Source organism: Lissotriton helveticus, chromosome 2_1, assembly GCF_964261635.1.
Source record: "Lissotriton helveticus chromosome 2_1, aLisHel1.1, whole genome shotgun sequence".
Classification (NCBI taxonomy): domain Eukaryota; kingdom Metazoa; phylum Chordata; class Amphibia; order Caudata; family Salamandridae; genus Lissotriton; species Lissotriton helveticus.
The window spans coordinates 157,277,122-157,304,048 of NC_136059.1; the positions used below are offsets into that span (position 1 = coordinate 157,277,122).

The window sequence follows — 26,927 nt, forward strand, 5'->3', positions numbered from 1 at the left end:
GGTTGGGTGCATGTGTCTTGGATTGCAAAGCTGTCGTAGATCTCCTTGATCTTGCAGTGGAAGCAGGTGGCAAGGTTGTCGCAGAGGTTTTGGGGCGGGGGATGTTTGCTTTCTCTGCGTTGGGTTTGGTGAATTCTTTGACTACTATATGCACATTGCTGTTGATGCGCTCCTTGATGGGTCCTTCTTTGTTGTTCTGATGACGCAGTGGTGGGCGGTGACGGATTTGACGGCTGTGTGGTCTGCCATAATCTTGCTGCTCCTCCATCTTTTCTCAAGCCATATGAAGGTGCGCCTAGACTCTTGAAGGGCGGGAGAGAACTACCTGGCTTTCTTGGAGGGCTGTTTGACTGAGGGTTTCTTGAGAGGGGCCAGTGTGGTGGCGCAGTTGGAGATCCAGCAGTGGAAGTTGCGTGCTGAGGTTTTGGCATCCCTGGAAGTCTGTGGTGGGGTCTTTCTGAAGGAGGTGGTAAGCTGGTCTTTGGTGACCTTGTTCCAGCTTCTGCAAGGATCGCGGTAGGCATGGTGGCATACAGTAGGTTTGGTGAAGGAGAAGTGGACGCAGTGGTGACTGGTCCAGTGTGGCTCGGAGGTGTGGCTGATGGAGATGTTGCTTGTAGAAAAGATGAGGTCGAGCGTGTGTCCTGCTGAGTGAGTTGGCGTTGTGATCAGTTGTTTGAGTCGGATGGGGGCATGGTTCTCCAGTAGGGATGAGGTGTTGTGGTCTTCGAGGTTGTCCAGGTGAAAAATGAGGTCGCCGAGGAGGATACAGTCCGGGAGGTCTATAGATGAGGGTGCCGCAGATTATGGCATACGGGTTGGTCTGGAAGTGGAGGTGCTTGTGTGGCAGGTGAAAGGGCCTTGGGTTTTCTTCTGCGACACAAGGTGGCAGGCGGAATGGATTCTGGTATTGAGGGTGTGGAGGTTGCTGGCGTATTGGTGGATGGCCCAAAGACCAGGGTCTGTGGCACTGGGTGAGGTCCGGGCGCAGGCTGGCTTGCCTTAGGCGCGGCAGCTGCTACGTAGAGTGAAGGGGAAGGCTGGACAGCTGGGAGGCGGGAAAAATTAGGAAAGCGGCCCTGGAGGGGGTGGGCCGAGGTAGAAAAGCAGAGGCAGGAACACAGTGAGAAAAAACAGGCACAAAAGGTGCAAAAGTGCAGAAAGGGAAAAAAAGCGACAGAAAGGCAAAAAAGATGAAATTAAGGAAAAGGAGAAGAGGCAGTAGAAGGCCGCGAGATAGATGGCAGAGCAGCAGCAGAGCAGAGATGCTCCCCACTGGATCACCAGGAATGAGGTGTAGGTGGGTGCCTGCAGGTGGAGGAGTGCCTCGAACTCAGTACCTGAAAGGGGGCAACAGCTACCAGGCGGAACTGTGACCTGGGCGTGGTGAATTTCCAAAGGGAACACACCACTCCGATCTTTCCAGACGTCTGTCTGACAGGCTGCCCTCCGATGAGGCATTCAAAAGCCCGGGGTAGGTTTGTAAAGCTGTGTTGCACAAGCAAGCATATTAGTTCATTCAGTAGTGACCAAAAAGAATGACCTGCAGACGCTTGCTGTGCTCACCTCAGCCATGGAAGATCATCACTGTTAAATGCCATTGAGTGGGTCCTTATACCAGTGCACCAACCAAGAGAGACCACTAGATGTCAGGGCAGTTCCAGATATCTACTGTAAACATCTCATGATGATGAGGATGCACATTAATGAAGCTATTCACCACATTCATGACAGTTGACGGGGCCGCAAAATATTTCAGATTATTAAAAGAGGGTAGAAAATCAAATAATAGCAAAGTCATACTGCTCTAAATCTCAGGGGCAACACCAGCGCCATCGAATCTCACAAAACATCAATGAGCCAACACATTGCTTAGCCTCTTAGGGTTCTGAATTTGTATTTTAAGGCTTGATGTCTGTGAAGTTTAATTCATATATATAGAAGCAAAAAAGGAACTGCTTAAAAGTAAGAGGTATGCGCACCAAGTGTGCAGAGAACAGCAGTGAAGACGCCCCAGAAGCCCCGCCCACCGTCAGATGCTCACAGGTGAGGCAAACCATGCCATTTTTTTAAATTGTTTTTATTTAATGCGATTTTATATAGCGCGAACATTACCCGAAGGTGTCAGAGAACCAGTTGCGTTACATAAGGACTTTGGATTACACGAGTTACATAAGAGATACAAACTGGAAACATTTGCAAATGTACAAGTTGTAAAATCACACAACGAAGAGATACAAACGGATACACTCAAAACTCATAGGAATGGTAGTAAGAACAAATGTCTACCACATATACTAGTGGTTAGAGTTACACATAAATATATATACAAATAGTAAATTTACTCACGATAAAATTTTACCAGTGATGAGGCTTGGACAATTAAATAGTACATATTCACAGAGTGAATGGAGAAATAAAACATCAAAAGGGGTAGAGAGAGGTGGGGGAGAAGAGTCGCAGGCTGGGATTGGCGAGAGGGGGAGAAAGAGATATGGCAGTCCAGCAAAAGAGAAATGTCTTAAGTTGAATACGTGAATACGTGTGCTGTCTGTCGGAAGGGCGAGGTGAAAGGGGCGAGTGGGTGAGACGGCGGCTCTCACCGCCTTTCAAAGGTGCTGCAATTGTGCCTCCCTGTTAGTGCGCGCGCGGCCACACCACAAGTGTCCCCGCAGCAGGTTGCGTGTGATGGGAAGGGATCTCCTGGTGCTGCCCTGAATCTGCTTCAGTTTCACAGCCTCATGCGGCGCTTACTGATGCAGCACAGGATGAGGAGTGTGGCAATGCAAACAGAGACAGCGGACACAACACAATAACCACGCAAACACATACGTGAAAGGTAAGGGTGGGTGCTAGGTTGTGCACTGAATCATGGCAGCCCCAGCAGGCAGGCGAGCAGACGATGGCTTCTGAACATGCAGTGATCTGCAGGTCAGGAGTTCAAAACTCGGCAAGGCCAACCAAGCCAGGATTAAAACACATGCTATTAACAGCGCCTAGAAACAGCGAGCGTGCAGCATGAAGAGCTTACCTTGAGCAGTCTGCGTCTGCACAAAGGTCTTGATAAGGGTGTCTGTGGTCTGGGTGTAGAGGGACAAGGCGTATCGCAGCGACTGCATGTCCGGGCTCTTCTCCAGGAAGGCTTTCTTCAGACCATTCCCGCCGGCGTGGAAGTATTGCTGGAAGAAAGCCAATGCACAATGTGACCTGGCAGAAGAGCTGGAGGAGGAGGACATAACAACACCATGGACCAGACACTGACACCAAGAATAACGATGCTTCGATCATTGTAATACACTGAGGCTCTTGGGGTACCTGGCTGGGTTTCTAACTTTTCTCTGCTATGTTACCTTGTTTTTGTATGTATAGACTATCCATCCGGGACATACGAGGGTTACATACATTTTCAACTGCTTTCCCAGACGTTAGGAAGAGATGCACAGGACAGACAACTTGAACAGCACTACAGTGACAAGGCAGAGGCACAGAGACCAGCAGAGTGCAAGCATGTCTATGAAAACATTGCCATAGTCAGGCTTTTCATTCCATGCACGCTACAATACACCCATGAAAAGAAGACCCCCTACGTCACAGCTTTCCAAACTTTTCATGTCGGTGACACACTTTTTGGAGATGCATCATTTTGGGACACTGTAAGGCAGTGTAGCGAGCAAGCGTAGCTTAGCGTAGCAAGCCCGAAACACCTAAGGGGAGTTCGGGGGGTTCTCACTCACTCTGTCTGTCTGTCTCCCTCTGTCTATCTACCTCCTTCTGTCTCTGTCTCCCTCCCTCTGTCGCCCTCCTCCCTCTGTATGTCTCCCTCCCTCTGTCGCCCTCCTCCCTCTGTCTGTCTCCCTCCCTCTGTCCGTCTCCCTCTGTCTCCCGCCCTCTGTTTCCGTCCCTCTGTCACCCTCCCTCTGTCTCTCTCTCTGTCTCCCTCCCTCTGTCTCCCTCCCTCTGTCTCCCGCTCTCTTTGTCTCTCTCTGTCTCCCTCCCTCTGTCTGTCTCCCTCTCCTTCCCTCTGTCTCTCCCTGACTGTCTCCCTCTGCCTCCCTCCCTTTGTCTCCCTCCCTCTGTCACCATCTGTCTCTCTCTCTCTCCCTCTGTCTCCCTCTCCCTCTCTGTCTCCGTCTCTGCCTCTATCTGTATGTCCCTGTCTGTCTGTCCCTGTCTCCCTCTCTCTGTCTCCTTCTCCATCTATGTCTGTCTCTGCCTGTCTGCCCCTGTCCCTGTCTCTGCCTCTATTTGTCTTTGTCTGTCCCTGTCTCTGTCTATCTCTATCTCTGTCTCCCTCCCTCTCTCTGTCTCCCTCACTCTCTTGCTGTCTCTTTCCCTCCCTCTATCTCTCTCCCTCTCGCTCACTCTCCCTCCCTCTGTCTGTCTTCCTCTCTCTCTCTCTCTCTGTGTAGCTCTCTCGGTCTGTCTTCCTCTCTCTCTGTCTACCTCTCTTTGTCTCCCTTCCTCTCTCTCTCTCTCCCTCTGTCTCCCTCCCTCTCTCTGCCTCCCTCTTGTCTTCCTCCCTCTTGTCTGTCTCCCTCCCTCTGTCTCCCTCTATCTATCTCTCTCTATTGGTCTCCCTCCCTCTGTCGCCCTTCTCCTTCTGTCTCCCTCTATCTGTTTCCCTCCCTCTGTCTCCCTCCCTCTGTCTCCCTCTCTCTGTCTCCCTCTCTCTGTCTCCCTCTCTCTCTGTCTTCCTCCCTCTATCTCCCTCTGTCTCCCTCCCTCTGCCGGTCACCCTCTGTCACCTCACCCCAGCTTACAGGGCACTTATCTATATCATAGACTACTTCTACTCAAAATTCTCCTCCTCAAAACTCGTTCACTCACCCACCCACTTCTGAGACCCGACAAGCATCCCTCAAGTGCATTTCTAGGTAAATAAACACCCCCACCAAATTCATATTTTAGTGTTTCACCACTGATATGGCACCTTCCTCAAGGACCTGGATTCCAACTTTATAACAGCCCCCTCTCATCCGCCCCAAATTGTGTTTGGTAACTTCATCTTGGATCGTAACAGACCACACTATTCATCTACTCTTACTGGACAACTCAATATCCAGAACACACAGGCTGCCCTCACATTTTCAGGGTAATATTTTCAATATCATACTAATACTTAATCCACCCCTCACCCAATATAAAGTCCTCTCGTCTGACCGCTCCTTAACTCACATGCTTTATGCTTGTGAACATAGGCACCCGAGTACTTCGCAGGTCTTTAAAAGACCATTTACTTGTTAATGGGGTTTTGTTGTGTATCGTCGCCCCCCATAGAGCGGAGTGTCTCGGAGTCCGTGCTGCTGCGCGGCAGACACCGAGACACTCTTTCAAAGGAATGCCTTAGCAGTGTCATGTATTCCTATAGGTCCTGAATCGATCCCCCTATTCCTGACCCTATTCTAGTTAAACAAACCAACAAGTTAACTAGCAGTCAGCCCATGAGGCAGAAAACCCCCATGATGCAGATACCGTTATCTGACGCAGTCACACTACGGCACAGGAACGTGTTATCTGATTAGGTCATAACGCTTGCGATCTAATTAGACAAGCGATATTCCTCCAGCCCCTGATAAGGCATACGGAGTTCTCATAACAAATCAAACCTATGACAACCTGGGCAAAACCCTGCGGCCATTGTTTTGATTTCACCGAGAACTTTAGTAAAAGAATGTGCTAACGAGCAAGTCGTATGACATCTTTATTGACGTATCTATGTCCATCCTTACGTCAATCTCGGCACCTTAAAGGTATAAATATTACCGATCTTGCCATATGCAAACACACGCGTGGTGACGAGACGGAGCAGCCATACTTGCCGAAGCGAAGAGCAGAGCAGACCCCGCTGGCGCAGCCCCGCCTTTCTGACGCGCTGAGAGACGCGCTGCTTTCTCCTGCCGAGAATCCAGCACCGGCGTTTCTGGGCAGCCCTCGCAGGCCGCCTGGAATATCGAGACCAGAGAGAGAGATACCATTCCTCATTCATCCTAACTTCCAGGTACAGAACTGAACAACCCCTCACAGAGAATTCTTAAGTTATTTCACTTGGCAAAAACAAACTTAACTTAAACTGTAACTTTCTATTCCCGCCCACGTATTAGACTTAGGTCAGGTACACGGGGTAGGCGTATCTAGAAACACCAGTTGAGTACGTTTAGTCAAATGTATATGTGTATGTAATATATTTTATTCATTTTAAAACATCTTATGGCTTAGAAACCATATCAATGTTTCTACAGTATTATTTCATACTATTGCTTTTAATGTATGCACTTTACTTAACTATAAGTATTGCAATAATATCGATCCATTTCTCTTGTATGAGAAAAGAGACTGATCAATAAATAACACCTTTTATTGAACACGCCCGTCTCTTCCTTTTCTCTACATTCTGATGAGACTAAGAATGCACGTACTGACTGAGTAAAATAATTTGCCTTTTGTTCACACGACTCTCGAGATTGACTCTTGATTAGGGGAGAGCAAAGTTGTCATGTTCTATGGTTGTCAGAAACTAAATCCCTTCTTGTCTAATCAGGGAAGTTAAGTCCTCCTTGAACATTCGAGAAAGTTTCTAGTGAACTCTGAGCTAAGCTGGCAAACCCAAAACTTTAAGTCTAGTATCGACAGTAGTAGACCTAGTTAACGTCTGGCCTAGGCCTTTACTGCTGTAGGTATTATTCCAATGCGCAGAGCCTATTGGGAAGATAGGAACTACACTACATGGCGCCCAACGCGTTTGGAAAGGGCGATAAAACTAACGTAAGACATTTAGAGTAACTCAGTCGTGCTTTCTCACTCAGACCCCTTTTCCCAAATACTCCAAAGACGTCTGGAGTGGGTGAAAGGTTATATCCGCCAGACCTCGCAGGAGGGAACTCCTATGTATGGTTCTTGGTATAGTCAACGTTGAAGGATAAAACAGTTCCAAAATATTGTGCATCTAATCTTTGTTTCCATAAGAAACCTGATCTGCAAACAAACAAAATAACCTTCAGGACAGTAAAATGTCAGACAATGAAGAAGAAAGAGAGGCAGTTAGATTAGCAACTGAACTCGCAGCAGCTGATGCTACCATGCAGGCAGCAGACCAGGATATAATACTCATCCCGGTCATCAAAAGGAGATCTATAACCCTGAAACTTATAGAAAATGGACTGACACCTAGAGGTGGCACAGTCATATTCGTAATTGAGGCACACGAATATCGGTAGACAGAGGTATATTATTCATGGATACATTTTCCAGCAGCAAATGCTGTAACAAAGTACTTCCACTATTACAAAATAGAGGAACCTCCTAATGAGTACACTCCTTTCGAGGAGGTGGAAGTACCACTCAAATTCCAAGAGCATTTGCTCTTATTTGATGGCGCCCTAAAACATAACAATCACATCACCAGGCTCGGTCCTTTAGGTAGACCAGGAGCAACGTGGCCGGTCCTAGCCGGATACACACCACACCCAGACATCAATGGGATGTCTGCAGCAGAGCTGTTAACACAGCTAAAACAATTAATAAAAATACATAGACAATTAGTCCAATATGTGATGCGGACTTCAACAATTCAGCCAGCGATTAAACTTCCACAGCTGACCCCTCACCAGGGGAACACAAATAAAATTACACCACAGAACATCCAGTCTTGCCTAGGTAAAGTACCGGCTAAACGGGAACAAATACCATTCTGGTTGGCACAGAAAATCACCCAAATAGAGGCGGTGTTTCCTGACACCACCCCATTAGAAAAACACAGGATTCTGACTATCTGTCTTCCTATGGGAATCGCACCACACATTGAGGACTGTGACACTTGGGGTACAGTCTTTGCTTCCATCTACACAAAAACGCACGGTGTTCCATCCATTTCGGTGATACCAGATGTGCTAAAACAAATTCAAGACGAATATGGTCCTGAACCCGCTTTAACTCATGGTATGAAATTACTAAAAGACTTCAAGCAGGTCTCGGCTATACTATTAGCCAACATAAAAGGTGAAGCAGCAAACGTGGCGATCCGCCAGAGGTTAAAAGAGACAGATATAGCAGACCAACCAGCTGAAATTGCCAGAATCATAGAAAAATCCTATGAGGAACTAGGCAGAGATAGTTTAGGTGGAATACCAGTAAAACCGCAACTGACTGAAAGTCCAGAAAAAATATTTTTTAATAATAATTCACCAAAAAAGAACTGGGATGGAAACAAACAATCCAATCCTAAAGAGAATAAATTCCAGTCTCGAGGAAGGTCTCCTAGGCGAAGAGAAAAATCTCCGAACCAAAGACACAGGTCACCTCAGAGTGACCCCTCTGGGAAAAGATATAACCTTAGAATAAGGGGATAATATAAAAAAACCTGATAGATATCAAGACATTGATACACGTCCCTCTCAATCTTTTCAGAATTCCTCGCAGAAATCGGAAAGAAGAGGACGATCAGAACAGAGAGAAGAGCACGCCAAGTCCAAAGACAAGGAACCTGCTCAGCTAAAAAAGAAATTACAATTTCCAAAAAAGAAGGTAGCCAGTATCAAGGTAGTTAACAATGCCGAGAATACTGAGGACACAACTGAAAAACGGGGAATGGGCTCAGACAATGCTAGACAGCGCAGCAGAAGTGAGCATAGCTCGCAAAGTCCTTATGAATCATCTGGAGACAGTGGACACGAATGAATATCTTCAAGTGGAAACTGCAGACACCAGGGTTAGAAAACCTCACAAGATATACGAGATAACATTACGTATAGAGGGAGATAAGACTAGGAAAATAAGGGGACTATTTTGGGATAACCTCTCCAAGGGTTATGACATCCTTCTAGCTGAAAAAGACTGGCCACCAGAGTTTGTCAGGGAGTGCCCTCATGGCGAAGAAGTAATTATGCCTGCCTTCTCAAATCAAATTCCAATTCATAAAAAATACACACTTGCCAGAAAGTGGGCAGTGGCTCTAGCACCTGCTTTATATAAAAATCATGTAGGATGGGATGAGGACTCCCCTCCTCACAAAATCCAGTTAAAATCACAACCTACTGCACAAAGGCAGTACCCAATTAAGCAAGAAGCTAAAAAACAGGTAAATGAAATACTAGATCAGCTAGAATACCAGGGGGTGATTGAAACTTGCACCTCACAAATGAACAACCCTTTGTTTCCGGTCTCCAAACCAGACAATTCATATCGTCTAGTTTTGGATTACCGACACCTTAACACATGTTGCAAAACTTTTGCAGTACAAAACTCACACAGTGCTGCACTAATGAATAACATAGTGCGCAAAAAATACAAAACAACATTAGACATCTCTAATGGATTCTTTTGTCAAAACATAGCACCAGAGAGCAGATATTTAACTGCATTCTCAGTAAATGGCACTCAAAAACAATTCTGTCGGTTAGCCCAGGGGTACAAGAACAGCCCGGGGGTATTCTCAGCGAGAGTAACAGAATTACTACAACTATATGATGATGAAGCATTATCTTATGTCGATGACATTTACTTAACAGATGATGACTTGGAGACTCACTTGAAAAGAGTGAACACCATAATACTTGGGTTCGCTGCAGAGGGTTACAAATTCAACTTTAAAAAATCCAGAATTGCCCATCTGACAGTCCTATACGAAGGATATGAATTATCAAGTATAGCCTGGTTGACAATTTTCTAAGGACTAGAAGAAATGAAAAATCTAGCATATGAAGAAACATATCCTCTGCCAATCGACATTCTGCCTTTACGACATTACGCCTGTGTAATCTATACAGACGGACATGCTCAACCCTCCGTTTGGGGAGAACAAGCATACAACCCCACATGTGAGATTACAAAAGAAGTGTGGCGCGGAGGTAAACTAAAACCTCTATTAACAAAGACACACTCAGTAGAAACTAATTCAGAACAACAAACTGAAATATTAGCTTTGAAAATGGCGCTAGATAATGCGGATCGCGAATTCCCGACACTTATAGTGTCAGATTCATATTACTGCGTCAAATCATATAACAGCGATTTGCAGACATGGATTCAAAACGGTTACAAAGATGACACAGATGCACCAATAAAGCAGAAACTGCTCTGGGAACAAATAGCTCTTTTACAAAAAGAACTACCAAAGACTCACGTGACTCACTCACTGAGTCATCAGCGTGATGGCGTTCACGTTGTAGGGAATTCATTGGCTGAAACAGCCGCAGCGGCAGCCACTAAATCGGCTCCCGTAGTTCGAAAAAAGCGTACATTAAAATACATTGACGGTGAAACAGTGCTGGCGGTGAAAACGTCATCAAAAGGCGACTGCTCAGCGTTACCGATCAACTATCCACTCAATTATACATACATAATCGATGCAAACTCCGTCCCTTTTGCTCGAATCCCTGGAGTGGGGGATAGAGTGATTCCAAAAATGGACAGGAGAAACTTGTTAATCGCAGACGCACACATGGGCGAGGGTCTCAGACACCTTAAACTGAAAGATTCTCTGGAAGAATTACAATCACGGTACTGGTGGCCAGGCATGAGCCTGCGTCACACCATGCTTGTAAAAAACTGCCCAAAGTGCAACAGAGATCGCAGTGGGGAGAGAAACATTTTAATACCTCGTCGTTCTACTCCAGGAAAAATCAGGAGTAAAAAGGAAGGGTTGCGATTAACATATACAGGCTAGTTTCCACTTATAATGTAGATCACCAGCACTCGGCTGACGTCCGGACTGTTATACAAAGATTTGCGGGTCTAAATGGCATATACGCTAAGCGCATGCTACGTTTGACTATTGTTTTCACTCAAGCCCTCCAGCCTGGGGGGAAACATGGCCAAATGAGCATAGTCCAGCGGGAATCTTCTCACTTCCTTCCTGAGGGTACGGGACGGTGTAAAGAAAAAACCAAGGCATAAAGCAATCTATAACGGAAAGGATATTAGGTTCGGGAGCTGGGTGGGTCAAACATCTAATAAGTGTCCAACGTAGTCTCAATAACTTGCCAAGAAATTCTCTGAAGGGATTCAGTGCGTACGAATTATTATTTGGAACTAGGATGATGATCTCTGACATTGATAGTCAGACTTCAGTGGTGAAAGAAAAAAGCTTTGATATCAAAGACCGTTTGGCTATTTTGCAGGACTTAAACAAAACAAGAAAAGACCTGAGCAACATAAAGTTGAAACAACAGCCAACAACCACTGAAGAACCACCACCTGTCCCAGCAAGACCTGTTGAGATTCCAAAAGTCGGGGATCTAGTCAGGGAAAAGATCGCGGTAAAGAAGGAATTTGGGCCTTCTTACAGAAAAGCAGTTCCTGTCTTGTCTGTCAACGGGACAAGATCAGTTGTACTACCGCCACTTGCTGGAAAAAAGGAGAACCGAGTTGTATCAATCGACCTGGTAAAACCACAACATGTGGCCGATAACAAACAGTAGGCCAAGTGGACTCCCAATAAGTAGCAGAACACCAAGGTTTGCTACCAGTACAGAGGTCCTAACGAAGAGGCTCATCACATTCGAAACGCCTACAGAAGAACAACAAGGACTATGCAGCAATGCAATAGAACTCAGACCTCTGAAAACCCAAATAAAAACATTTAGCAGAGACACACCAACCTATAATGAGGTACCCAGTGAAAATGCAAGAAACAGAAATCCTGAACCAATTGGAACAATTGACAGAACTGCATCTGGCTACTTCATAAACTTCGATGATTCCTCTGAAGGTTTCAGTGAATCAAAGGCACAGCCATCATCAAAATCCTTTAAAGACAAAGCTAAGGAACTTTTGAAACAACTGAAAGAAACATATCTGATTTCCCCATGGATTGAATTTTGGGTGGGTTTTGGTGCATTTATCCTCATACTTTGGCTCGTCATGATACTAACATTGGGACGCTTCATTGAGGGAAAATATGCTAAAATGGACACAGCAAGTCAGAAAATCAACTTGATCCTCAAACCACACACATCTTCACACGTCGAGAAAAGAGAACTTTCTTCAGCCAACTTCACAGCCAATCCGATACCTGGTGGGGTAGCTTGGGACAACACTGACTATGAAATTTATGGTCCGGTCGAGATCCTGAAATATCCACATCAAATTAAGATCTCATTGAGTGACTTTGCAAAACCAAACTCATTTGCTGATGATTGGGACTTCGAAAGCATTAATAATATGATGTCTGACTTCGTAATGTCTGCTAAATTTACCAAACATGATTATTTGCAGGGTTCTACAAATTATGACAGTATGTATTGCTATAACCACTATGGTAACCACTTTTTACATAGATCTGCACAACCTAGAAATGTTTTATATTATAATCAATGGGAACATTGTGCAACACCTCCAAAAGGGGGCTCAAGAACCGTTTACGACAAATATTCATATTTTTCAGGTTTTAACATAAGTAATGCTGAAGCATTTTATTTTAAATTGTCGAACAAGACAGGAACCAAAACCATGATAACCAACACAAAATTGTTATATTCAGACGCATTCTTTGAAAAAATGAATACTTTTGGTTTTGAATTTTGGGACAAGAATGTTGAATTGAAAAGTGTTTGGGGTACAAAAGAATGGCAAGTACAGGGTATAGAAGCTTTGTTTAGAGCCTGCATGATCCCAGAACAAATGATATTTCTAAATGACACTGTTCAACAAACCACCTGTCTTGGCCTAGCCAAAATCAAAGATTTAAATAAACCGTCTACTCCAAAGCCAACAATGTTTAGCAACACTTCTACAGATGAAGAGATAGACGTAAACCATATATTAAACCAAAACAGAACACATCCTGATTGGAAACAGTGGTTGATCTGGCCCACAGATACTAATAACTGTCAAGACAGATTCCTGAACAAAACACAGGGGTTCAAAATGACCAGGCCAGACCCTAGATATCCTCAAAGACATCACCCAGGGATAATAACCACCTACAGTGTGGGCAAATTATGCCTTCAATGGCTGCAAACTTCCACACTGGCAGAAATTAAGCAACACCTAACTTTACTTACTGATGGTGCTGACTTGCGTGATTTCACTTTGGGACCACGCAAACAGCGTCAAAAGCGTTTCATAGCAGCCTCTGTATATGCAGCATACAATGAGGCCTGGAAGGTTACTCAAATTGAAACAGCAGAGAGAATACGGGAAATTGACCGTATTAATTTGGAAAAATCACTTTCTATAGTGGACAATGGGTTAATGACTCTGTCCTCCAGAATTTTTTCTTTGGACAGCATTGTGTCGTCAGCAATCGATATATTATCGCAAGACTTACTGTTATTACAACACGGTCAGTCACAATTGCGTTCTATTGTACAGCTTGGCTGGACGTTACAAAATCTGCGTTCAGGCTATGTGCCTTGGCGTTTAATCAACACAACGTCACTATTCCAAATCTTTAACCTTACTGATAGACAAATCGGTATGGCACAAAAGGGTGCTGATTATACAATCTTGAGCATTGAAAAACTAGAAAGATTACCAATGACAATGTCAGAACGACCTGTCAGTGAATGGATAATACATGGGATAATAAATATTCCAATCTCAACCTTCAGGTTTCAATACTGCCAAAAATATATACAGGCTGGCATGTACGAGAAATTGGGAAAGGGGTACCTTAAAACAACATGGAGCCTGCCCTATTCACATGCATGTGTCAGTAATAAAGGACAGAAAGTGTTTCTTAGTGGCAACAATTGTGCGATGTCACTAAGTGGCACACTTCTGTGTAACGGAATTAGTTTGCATGGAGCCTGTGAAGGGAATTCATACAACCTTTCATGTCACCAGCAAGGCGCACCTGCAACAGAAATAGAACCATTCTTTCAAAGACTCTATAATGGGAGTTACATTCTTATTGTAGACCGCAGATGTTGTAGTCTTATGCCCGGGACTCCTTATCTAGTAACTACGACTGCGAAGGTCAAGTGCTGTGGACGCTCGTTGTTCCCCAGCTCCTTCCCAGACAGGGAGGCAAGGGCATGGCCCGATTTGAAAATTACTTCTATTCGAATAGATACTTTAAGCAGAATGAAAACAGTCCTTCTTCAGACGCCTACCAGGCTCTCGTCATCAAAAGAAACGTATGATCTACAAGTCGCAAGGACGACTGCAGAGATACATACATTATTATCAACTAATTCCCCCGTACATTTCGCGGAAATCCTGAATGAAATCTTAAATATTTCTGATACCAATGGGGTCTCAAAGGTATTTAAGACAGTATTTTCGATGGCATTAACACCATTCAAAGCCATACTGGGTATTTTTCCAGATTTCGTCCATTCGATTTTTGGCGGACTTCCCCTGATCTTGGGACTAATTGCAGGAATCCTATTCTTAGTCCTTATTTTTCGTTATGGCAACCCATGTCACAGACAAAACTCTTGCGACAAGGGAAGAAACAATCCTAGCCATTGGATACCGGGACCGGATATCAAAAATCCTGGGACTCTCCCGGCTTAGAGACCTGAACATGACTTGGTTTCTATCATTTCGACCAATGTGGCAAAGATGTGTTTTACCTGTATTGAGGTGTCTGCTATGCGGAGAAGAATGCGTGTTAGACACCTGTCTGACGCTACAATCGGATGCGCCGATGGATGCAGAAACATTGTTGAGCCCGATCAAGGTTCATGCTTTGTGCTGCCCTCAAAGGCTACCTATCCTGATGACGGCATTCGTGGAAGCTTCACCACTGCGATTGATGGGTAGTGAAGTTCAAGATGAAAGCAGCATCGAACAGGTACGACCTTCTGTCAGCAATGCGAATCAGAATGTCAATGGAGACAATCATGCGCAAGAATGCATGATTACACCTATTTCCGAGTTAGTGGAACTTTCCCAGGAAGCTGTTGACAGTTTTTTCGAAAGCCTAAATGATATGATGTTCTCACCCGAACAGAAATAGAGACTTTTGAACAAGCCCGCACACGGCGTTCCCTGAATTTGGCCTTCAACTTTAAAGATAAAGTCACATGAACAATTTCGCTCCAGTTCACGGACAGCAATTTTTCAGCAGCCCCAAAATATTTTTTCATATTTTTCGGGACACTATCTTCTGCTTAAAGTAAGAACTATTCTTAAAGAACTAAGGTTTCAAAATTTTAGATAGCTTATAGACATTAGCTGCCCGCTGGTATGTTCATAAATATTTTATTCTGTGATGGAATGGTCTCGAAACTTTTTTCTGTATTTAAGAAACCATTTCATGTGTAATTCACATATACCATACAAGCAATAATGTATACAAATGCGATTACTTTGGCATTATTCTACAGCTTGAGTGCATACAATATATATGTCTGCAATTTTTCAGTATATTTGAAAATTTCAAAATGCATTTATGTATTTTGGGGTGGTAAGGTATACACACTACTCTATAGTATGTTGTACTATGTTATACTATGCCTAGATTAGTAAATATGTCCATAGTTAGCGTGGAGTGGGTGTCATGTATTCCTATAGGTCCTGAATCGATCCCCCTATTCCTGACCCTATTCTAGTTAAACAAACCAACAAGTTAACTAGCAGTCAGCCCATGAGGCAGAAAACCCCCATGATGCAGATACCGTTATCTGACGCAGTCACACTACAGCACAGGAACGTGTTATCTGATTAGGTCATAACGCTTGCGATCTAATTAGACAAGCGATATTCCTCCAGCCCCTGATAAGGCATACGGAGTTCTCATAACAAATCAAACCTATGACAACCTGGGCAAAACCCTGCGGCCATTGTTTTGATTTCACCGAGAACTTTAGTAAAAGAATGTGCTAACGAGCAAGTCGTATGACATCTTTATTGACGTATCTATGTCCATCCTTACGTCAATCTCGGCACCTTAAAGGTATAAATATTACCGATCTTGCCATATGCAAACACACGCGTGGTGACGAGACGGAGGAGCCATACTTGCCGAAGCGAAGAGCAGAGCATACCCCGCTGGCGCAGCCCCGCCTTTCTGACGCGCTGAGAGACGCGCTGCTTTCTCCTGCCGAGAATCCAGCACCGGCGTTTCTGGGCAGCCCTCGCAGGCCGCCTGGAATATCGAGACCAGAGAGAGAGATACCATTCCTCATTCATCCTAACTTCCAGGTACAGAACTGAACAACCCCTCACAGAGAATTCTTAAGTTATTTCACTTGGCAAAAACAAACTTAACTTAAACTGTAACTTTCTATTCCCGCCCACGTATTAGACTTAGGTCAGGTACACGGGGTAGGCGTATCTAGAAACACCAGTTGAGTACGTTTAGTCAAATGTATATGTGTATGTAATATATTTTATTCATTTTAAAACATCTTATGGCTTAGAAACCATATCAATGTTTCTACAGTATTATTTCATACTATTGCTTTTAATGTATGCACTTTACTTAACTATAAGTATTGCAATAATATCGATCCATTTCTCTTGTATGAGAAAAGAGACTGATCAATAAATAACACCTTTTATTGAACACGCCCGTCTCTTCCTTTTCTCTACATTCTGATGAGACTAAGAATGCACGTACTGACTGAGTAAAATAATTTGCCTTTTGTTCACACGACTCTCGAGATTGACCCTTGATTAGGGGAGAGCAAAGTTGTCATGTTCTATGGTTGTCAGAAACTAAATCCCTTCTTGTCTAATCAGGGAAGTTAAGTCCTCCTTGAACATTCGAGAAAGTTTCTAGTGAACTCTGAGCTAAGCTGGCAAACCCAAAACTTTAAGTCTAGTATCGACAGTAGTAGACCTAGTTAACGTCTGGCCTAGGCCTTTACTGCTGTAGGTATTATTCCAATGCGCAGAGCCTATTGGGAAGATAGGAACTACACTACAGCAGCAGTTATGTGCTAAGTGCCCTGCCATCCTGCGACACACCCACCACTTGCAGGCGACACAGTACTGTGTCGGGACACACAGTTTGGAAAGCTCTGCCCTACGTCCTATGCACAGCATCAGCATTGGAACACCTGCCATCCTCTGGCCGGATCAGCAGTAATGTGATCGGGCAGGCTTTAGGTAACAGAAGAGATAAACTAAAAGTGACTGTGTTGATATGAGCTGCACCTTGAATACACCACCACCACTCCCGAACCTGCACACAAACACATAGGCATTGGGTAGAGAGGGTCAAGTTACTTACCTTCGGTAACGCCTCAACTGGTAGAGACATGATTTAGTCGCACACTCCTTACATTTTAATTACCCAGATGTCAGACTGAAATCAGAAGATTTTTCTTTGAGCAATACCTCTGTGCACCAGTAGGTGGTGTCGGTCGGCTCCATGTGACGTCGTCTGCGCCGTAGTAACGCCCATGTCACTTACATAGGCATCACCTCAGTACACTGACGTCAGTAACATTTCACAACTTTCCACGCCAGGAGCGTGGAGCCATGAAGTGCACTGACATTGGTGTGTTGCGAATAACTAGGGTCCCTATGGGATAAACACTGACACAAAAAACCTGTCTGCAGTGCGGGGAGGATCAGTAAGAATCTGCGGCTAAATAATGTCTACCAGATAAGGCATTACCGAAGATGAGTAACTTGTCCATCTGATAGAGAGATCTAGCCGTAGATTTCTTACCTTTGAATAGATACCTCAGCACTGCCATCCCCGGAGGAGGGACAGCGGACACATTTAGTCAGAAGGTCATGCAGGACAGAGCAGCCAAAAAAACCATCCCTGCGGACTTGACTGTCCAGGCACTAGTGCTTTGTAAAAGTGTGCAAGGATGCCCACATTACTACCTGACAAAAGTCGAGGACTGCAACTCCATGTTGCAACACAGTGGTAGCAGCCCTAGTTCTTGTGGATTGAGTTCTTAAGCCTTTAGGAGGCTGCTTTTTGCCAGAGTGCAGCAAATGTTTATGCAGAGGATGGCCCATCGTGAGAGAGTCCTCTTCTGCACCGCATGACCTTTCTTCGCTCCCAAGTACACCCAAAGAGTTGGTCGTCCACCTGGAATTCTTTAGTGCTGTCAAGGTACAGCGACAATACTGTTTTTGGATTCAGACGCTCGTATTCTTTAGAGGGATGCTGAGGAGCGTAGAAAGTGGGCAAGATGATCGACTGCCCGACATGGAAGGGTGTTACCACTCTCTGTAGGAAAGAAACCTTAGTGCCAAGTACCAACTTGTCAGGCAATATTGCCAGGTAAGGAGGCTTGGATCACAAAGCCTACAATTTGTTCACCCTCCTGGCAGATGTGAATGCCACTAGAAAGGCTGTTTCAATTGTGCAGAGGTTGAAATGGAGTGTACATTAGGAAAATGAGAACAAAATTAAGGTCCCACTGAGGCATGATGAAAGGGGAAGGTGGGAACATATGTACTAGGCCTTTGAGAAATATATGTACAATGGGAGATTTAAATAAAGAGGGTTAGTCTGGAAGCCGCAGAATGGAGGACCAGGCTGAAAGGTACCCTTTTTGAGTGCCCAGAGCAGAGCCCTGCTGGGCGAGGGTTAAAATAAAAAGTAAAACATCAGAGAGGGAAGCAGAAAGAAGGTCAATAGACTTTTCTGTACAGTATAATACACTTGTTCAAAATAATTTTACAGACTTCATAAGAAATGTCAAATGCTATCAAATGTCGCCGCTCAATCTCCACGCAAGAAAGCGCAGAGTTGACAGGTTCGGTGGAGAACCCTCTCCTGCTGTTGTGATAGAAGATCCTTCTAAAGGGGAAGCCTAATTGGAGGATCAATGCTCAGTTGAAGAAGCTCAGGTTACCAGACTCTCCGTGCCCAGTCTGGGGTCACAAGGATGACTTGGGCATGGTTGGGCCTGATCTTCTTGAGAACTCTGGGCAGGAGTGGTATAGGCGGAAAGGCATCACCGGAGGTCTGAGCTTCACTCGAGACGAAAAGCATCTCCGATCGAGAGCCACCTTGTAAACTCTAGCTCTCAAAACTGCTGATATTACACATTCTCAGCAGGGGCATGCAAATCTAACCAAGGCGCTTCCACTGCTGAAAGAGATCTTGCGCCACCCCCAGATGGAGATGCCATTCATGATCCACTAGCCATCAATGGCTGAGTTTGGCCACTCTGGTGTTCAGAGAACCTGCCAGGTGTTGAACCACCAGGGCTATGCCCTGGTGTTGCAGCCAAGTCCAGAGACACAGAGCCTCCCTTTCATTGGAGCAGAACAGCTCCAATGAAAGGGAGGGTGCTAGAGGGAGCCAGGTGTGACTTCGGCACATTGATAGTGAACCCCAGCGAGTGCAGGAGGTCCCCCGTAGTCTGGAGGTAGGAGACTACAGCCTGAGGCGAGCCACGCCTTCAATAGTCAATCGAAGATATAGGGGAAGACTGATACCCCTGACCAGCAAAATGAGCTGCGACCACCTGCATCACCTTGGTGAACACCCGACAGGTGCTGGTAAAACTAAAGGGAAGCACGGTGAACTGAAAATGCCTGTGGCCTACCGTAATCTGCAGATGAACATGCAAGTCCATGCTACCATCCAGGCTACCGGGTTCAGGACAGACAGTACCTGAGCCAATGTGAGCATGTTGAACTTTTCCTTTTTGAGGAAATAGTTCAGGGTTCATAGATCTAGGATAAGACAAAACCCCGTGTCCTTTTTTGGGACCTGAAAGTAGCTAGGATAATACAATCTACTTCTGGCACCATAACCCTCCCTATGGCTCCCTTAGCAAAGAGAGTCATGACTTCCTCTTGAAGCAAAGTAAGATGATCCTGGGTCACCCAGTTGTAAGATGGAGGCATGGATGGAAGTGACGTCTCGAAGGGGAGGACCAACCTGTTCGATGTGCTATCGAGCCAGCGGTGGAGGTGATGGTGGATCCTGACCCCAACTCGCCGCCCCTAATCTTGAATGGCAAGACTAAGAGGGTTTGGAGGTTGAGGCTGCAGGGGGGCTGCTGGACTGACCCAACCTCAGGCTGCCCGATCCACGAGGTCAGAACTTGCAGCTAGGGCTGGCATGGCGGAAAGCCCATTCAGTAGCCACGACAGGGGCAAAAGGCAGACTGGGGAGAAGTGGGACCTGAGAGACCCAAGGGCTTGGCCGTAGCCTGTGAGTCCTTGAAGCGCTCTAGTGTCATGTCTGCCTTGTCACCGTAGAGATGGGTACGATTAAAGGGCGTGTCCTTGAGAGAGGCCTGGACATTTCCTGACAGGCGGCATCTAAGTACTCTAGCGATGTCATCCCGGCGATCACAACGCCGACGACGGACGCAGAGCCGCAGACGACGCCTACCGACAAGCAGGGGTACTGCTGACAAAAACTTTCCGGATCCAGTCTGAAACCTGGGGATATTCTAAGGTAAGGAATCTAACACTAACGTGTTTCTTTCAGATTTACAAAACAATAATTTTGCAGGCTGGCGGAGTGTGTGGGGGTGTGTGGGGTCCACGTCGGTGGAGATGCACAAGAGGATATATTTAGGGTCTTCCAGAAGCATAGTCTCCATTAACTCACATGGTTCTAAAGAATGCCAGAGGGAGTGTACAGGGCCTGACCGGCAATTCCGGGCACCAGGCAATCCCCCAGTAAGCTGGATGGAGTGGGGGCCGGTCTGATGACAGGGGGCCGCGATACTCGTGACCGGGCCCGGGCAGCAATTAAAAGCAAAAGCCATTAGGTCCTGGCCTACCCATGGCAATGAGGCTCCTGTGACAGGGCGTCTCTGTCTGGGTGATAGGACCAGCGAGTGGAGTCGGCCTGGAGCTACGGCCTGCCGCCTCAATGTATTGGACAAGAAGGTAAAAATTATGAAATTTGTTATTTGTAATGATACAAGCTTTTTCCATGTGTAAAAGCGTCAAATAAAAAAGACAAGACATGTGACGTAGCAATATATTACAAAAATAGAAATGCAACATGGAAAAAAACCAACTTGCTAATAGTATTTTTCTTCTGCAGTGAACTTAACCCCTGCGGCGCGCATGATGAGCTCAGCTCGTCATGTAACGCGTTTTTTAAAAAAAAAGCCGCACAGCGCGAAAATCGCGGCCGCACGCATGTGGTTAAAGCGCAGGATCGGCATCCTCGATTCGCTTCCCAGCAACTGGCTGTAGATATATATATTATCCTCCCTAACACCCTTGACGTCACTACTCCCTCAGTTCTGGCGCGCACATACGTCACATTTCTAGCATTTCCGTAATGGGTGGATTGTAGGTGAATGAGTTTCTGGCAAGCAGTACTTCCCCCATTGCAGATTCCAGCCTGAGTGATGACAGCAATCAGTGGCAGCAGCCTCAGAGACACCACTTGTAGCCAATGCCTTTGTGGCCTAGATAACAGGTGTTCCTATCCCCAGGGGCAGAATTAAGCCAGTGTCTGAAACAGCTCTCCAAGCATCGCTGTACACAAGGAGCATGCCTTGGTTCAGCACCTTCTGAGGAGCTTTTTCAGGTCTTCTTACATTGCACACGGGAATGACAAATCCCTGACATGTGATGCTCTGCTTGGGAATGGCTTAACCTCTGAAATTGTTTTTATAGTGACACTAGATGCCGTAAAACAGTAAAAGCATTCATCCTGTTCACTAACAGACACCATAACAGCTTTGGGTACTCCAGAAAGCCAAGCTGATCATCATACCTGAAACCCACAGACGGAGGAACACCATCAGCCCCTGAATATAATACAGGAGTGCTACATTACCTGGTGCTATATACTTGATGAACAAGTTACTTACCTTCGGTAACGCTTTTTCTGGTAGATACAGTATCTGCCTGTGCATTCCTCACCTTGTGAATATCCCCTGCGCAGCAGCCAATCGGAAACTTTTGAAGCTCTCCACGCCGGCGAGGTCATGGACGACGTCACAGAAGGTACGACTCCGCTCGCAACCCCGCTGACGTCACTGGATCCATAATAGGGCCTCATCGGCGTGATGTCAGTTCCGCCCTTTTTTCCGTGCCCCCGAGGCACACGGACGGACCAACAAACAGTAATAGTACACATAGTACACAGTATTCAAATCAACACACACAGTGTGAAACCAATGCAATATGCATGAATATATAAATACATCCATTAAAAAATCTTTCAAATATACACTTAGCAGGTATAGAAGAGTGGACAACGGGGAGGCGGGTGGGTCAGTGAGGAATCCACAGGCAGATAATGTATCTACCAGAAAAAGCGTTACCGAAGGTAAGTAACTTGTTCTTCTGATAGATACATCTGCCAGTGGATTCCTCACCTTGTGAATAGAGTCCTACAGCAGTCCCCACTCCCGGAGGAGGGTGTCCACTCAGCTATACCAAGAAATCCTGGAGGACAGAGCGCGCAAAATGGCCGTCCCTCCTCACCTCAGTATCCACGCAATAATGCTTCGCAAAAGTGTGTAGGGAGGCCCAAGTTGCGGCTCTACAAATATCCTCTACAGGCACACCTCTAGCCAAAGCAGATGTGGAAGACTATGCTCTAGTAGAATGAGCCCTTATACCCTCTGGAGGTTCCTTACCAGCCAGGGCGTAGCAGATCTTTATACACAGGATAATCCATCTCGATAGCTAACTTGTGCACCGCTTTTCCTTTCTTACAGCCATCAAATCCAACAAAAAGCTGGTCGCCCACACAATAGTATTTAGTCCTATCGAGGTAGAAACTCACCGCCCTCTTAGGGTCTAGACGGTGAAGCCGCTCCTCCTCCTTGGAAGGGTGAGGGGGAGGATAGAAGGTAGGGAGGGTAATGGACTGCCCCAGATGGAAGGGAGTTACCACCTTAGGCAGAAAAGTAGCCCTGGTCCTAAGTACCATTCTTTCAACATGAATGGTCAGGAATGGGGGTTTCGAACTAAGAGCTTGAAGCTCACTTACCCACCTTGCCGAGGTAATTGCTACAAGAAAAACAGTCTTAAAAGACAGAAGTCTCATGGGACACTTGTGTAAAGGTTCAAAGGGTGAACCCATCAAGTAGGTTAAGACAAGATTCAAGTCCCATTGAGGCACAATAAATGGAGTTGGAGGGAATTTGTTGGTAAGACCTTTTATAAAACGTAATACAATAGGTGACTTAAATAAAGATGGCTGGTCCGGCAAACAAAGGAAAGCCCTGCTGGGCCAAAGAAAGAGCAAACTGAAGTATGTTAGACAAACGAGCTCTTAAGGGGTCAATAGATTTCTCTCTACACCAAGAAACAAATTTGGACCACCTATAGGAATAGATTGACTTGGTGGAAAGACGCCTGGCCGAAAGAATTACATCCACCACATCAGGTGGGAGAGAAAAAAGAATTCAGGTTGCCCCGTTCAATCTCCAGGCATGAAGGTGTAAGGTCTGGAGGTGGGGGTGTAGAACCTGCCCCTCCATCTGAGAGAGGAGATCTGCCCTGAGAGGGAGACGGAGCGGCGGGCACGAGGAGAGGTGGAGAAGATATGTGCACCACACCCTTCTTGGCCAATCCGGGGCGATCAAGATAACTTGGGCCCGGTCTTGGCGAATCTTCCTCAGAACCCGAGGAATCAAGGGTATGGGAGGAAACGCGTAAAGGAGCCGTGAGTCCCAACTCAACTGAAACGCGTCCCCCAAAGCTCCCTGCAACGGAAACTGGAGACTGCAGAATGACGGGCAGTGAGCGTTCTCGTGAGTGGCGAAGAGGTCCACCTGAGGAGATCCCCACGTCCGGAAGACGTGACGAACCACCTCTTGGTGAAGCCTCCACTCATGGTCGGCTGAGAACTGCCGACTGAGACTGTCTGCACGAACGTTCAGAACTCCAGCCAGAGGATTTGCCTTCAGACAAATCTGGTGGCTCTGAACCCAGGACCAGAGACGCAGAGCTTCTCTGCAGAGAAGATGCGACCCCACTCCTCCCTGCTTTTTGACATATCACATCGCGGTCGTGTTGTCCTTCAGGACCTGAACCGACTGACAGCGAAGGGAAGGGAGGAAGGCCTTGAGTGCTAAACGAATCGCCCTCAATTCCAGAAGGTTGATGTGAAGCAACCTTTCCTCTGGAGACCAAAGACCCTTGTTTTTCAGATCCCCCAGATGAGCACCCCACCCTAGAGTGGAGGCATCCGTTATCACTGTGGCAACCGATGGAGGCAGATGAAAGGGCTTTCCTTGAGTCAGATTGCCCTCCACGTTTCACCAAGACAGATCCGCTGCAGTTTCTCTGGAGATCCTCACAGACTCCCTGAGATCTCCGTTGTGCTGATACCACTGCCTGCTGAGGCACCACTGGAGCGCCCTCATGTCCCAGCGTGCATGGTTGACCAGCAGAATGCAGGAAGCAAACAGACCGAGCAGGTGAAGGACCTTCAGGACTGGAACGACCGCTCCATTGTAAAACAAAGGAATCATTTCCTGAATGTCGAGAATCCTTTGAGGTGGAGGGAATGCTTGACAAACAGTAGTGTCCAGTACTGCCCCTATAAACAGGTTGCGCTGTGAGGGCACCAGGTGAGACTTGGGTACATTTATCGAAAAACCCAACCTGAACAACAACTGAGTTGTCTCTTGCAAATGATGGAGCACCTTCTCTGGCGACTTTGCTTTTATCAGCCAGCCGTCCAGATAGGGAATACAGGAATCCCCGCCCTCCTGAGATGGGCTGCCACCACTGCCATCACCTTGGTAAAAACTCGAGGTGCAGTAGTAATTCCAAACGGAAGGACCGCAAACTGATAATGTTGCGACCCCACCATGAAACGGAGATACTTCCTGTGCGACTTCAGGATCGGCATATGAAAATACGCGTCACCATCCAGTCGTCTTCCAGCAGCGCCTGAAGAACCTGCGCAAGGGTAAGCATCTTGAACTTTTCTTGTTTCAGATAAAGATTCAAGATCCTGAGATCCAGGATTGGGCGAAGCCTGCCATCCTTCTTGGGAATCAGGAAATACCGGGAGTAGCATCCCTGACCCCTTTCCTGCTCTGGAACCACCTCTATTGCGCCTTTCTTTAACAAGGTCAGAACTTCCTCCTGAAGGAGACAGAGATGTTCCTCTGAGCAAGCCCCTAGACAAGGAGGGTAAGTTGGAGGGAATTCTCTGATGGGAAGAGCAATCCCATTTGCCACAAGATTGAGAACCCATTGGTCTGTAGTGACCGATTCCCAATCCCGCAGAAAATGGGTAAGCCGATCCCCCACAGGACCAACATGACTGGGAATGGGGAATCTAGGGCTGCTTTGCTGCGGCGATAGGAGAGGTAGAAGAAGAGGAGGAGGAGGGTTGACTACCTCGTGGACGACCTCTGTTTCTTCCTCTATAAGATTTATACAGCGTATTTTGTTGCTGCTGCTGTTGCTGCTGACGAGGCTGCCCTTGCGAACGAAAGGATGACTTCCCGAATCCTCGGTATCTACGTAAAGATCCTCTGGATTGGGTCTGCAAGCCAAGTGATCTTGCCGAGGGCCTTACTATCTTTGAATCTTTCAAGTGCGGCATCAGCCTTCTTGACAAACAGACCTGTACCATCAAATGGTAAGTCCAACAAAGTAGCCTGCACATCCTGGGAAAAGTCTGAAGACTTCAACCAAGCTCCCCTTCTTGTAGCCACTGCAGAGCCCATAATTCGTGCCACCGAGTTAGCTGTATCCAGGCCACTTTGAATGACCTGGCGCGCAGCAGCCTGGGTATCATCCAAAACCTCCTGAAAGTTCTTCCTGTCTTCATCAGAGAGTTTTGGCAGCAATTGTTTAGAGGAATCCATCAAGGCATGGATATACCTTCCCATCAGGCAAGTTGCATTTGATGATTTCAGTGCCATGCTCGCTGATGAGAACACCTTCTTAGCAGACTGGTCAATCCGTTTTGACTCCTTGTCAGCTGGAACCTGTGGGAAAGCTCCTGAAGACCTCTTCGAGCAAGCCGCCTGAACTACAAGGCTCTCAGGTGAAGGGTGAGCTGACAAAAATTCTGGATCCTCCGGTGCCACCCTATATCTCCGTGCCACAGACCTGGAGACTGCAGGTGCAGACAAAGGCTTCTTCCAAGCCTCCAACACCGGCTCCAGAATTGCCTCATTAAACGGTAACAAAGGCTCAGTCACAGAGGATGGAGAATGCAACACTTTAGTCAATAGATTGGACTTAAATTCGGTGGAAGGAAGATTAATGCCCAATAATTCAGCAGCTTCTCTCACAACTGTGTGATATGGGGCTACCTCCTTCGAAGGAGCATCTGAACCAGGAGAAAAATCCCACTCAGGGGAAATATCAAGACCACTTGCATCTTTTAATTCTTCAAAATAGTCCTCAGAATCAGAAAGTTCACCTTCCTCCATGTCCTTCTGATAGCGTGCCTCTTCCACAACTCTTTGGCCCTCCCTCCTGGAGCGGATCCTCGGGACTGGAGTCGATGGATCCACAGCTGACTCCATCGGATTCGGGACCGGCGTCGAACGCGGATCCGACGGCGCCACCAGCGCTGAATGAGGACGAACAGGCGGCGCCGGAGATTCTCGATACGGTGCTGGAGATTCTCGGTCGGCGCCGGAAAATTCCAGGACGGCGTCGCTGGAAGAAAGGGCATAAATGGAGCCTGGGCATATGCCTGAGGGACACCCAAATTGTAGGCAAAAGGACCCATGGGGCCCGCAGGCGCACCAGAGGGGTACATAGCCCTTGCGAAGACACCATACGTAGCGTTAAGATAGTGTGATGGGTCTTGGCCTGGAGCTGGGAAAGGGGATAATTTCCCAGCGCCGGCTCTGAAGCCAGTGTACCTGGAGTCAGGACAGTCGGCGCCGACAAAGGAACCTTTTCAGGCTGCTCTTGATCTTCTTGCTCTGGCTCGGCTTCACCCGGATCCGAAGAATGGACCGAATCCGAAAGAGCCGGCGTCTTGTGATCGAGAGACTTCGACTTCAGGAGACACTTCCTTCTCTGGTGAGACCGGATTTGAATGAGAAGGATCGACCTCACTACTGTGACGTCGAGGAGAAGATGACTTCGGCGCCGGTTCCTTATCAGAGTGACGCCTCGAAGAGTGCTACTTTCTCTTATGTCTC

At 46.5% G+C, this 26,927-nt stretch overlaps 1 protein-coding gene across 7 annotated transcripts in view; it reads right to left on the reverse strand.

Moving 5' to 3' along the window:
- Positions 1 to 26,927, reverse strand: part of UNC13B (unc-13 homolog B) — a 3,555,093-nt gene that overhangs the window by 126,333 nt on the left and 3,401,833 nt on the right. For all 7 annotated transcript variants that reach the window (XM_078674667.1, XM_078674666.1, XM_078674664.1 and 4 more), the window contains one exon: positions 3,032 to 3,179. In XM_078674667.1, the coding sequence (XP_078530793.1) occupies positions 3,032 to 3,179 (148 nt within the window). The remainder of the gene's footprint in view (positions 1 to 3,031; positions 3,180 to 26,927) is intronic.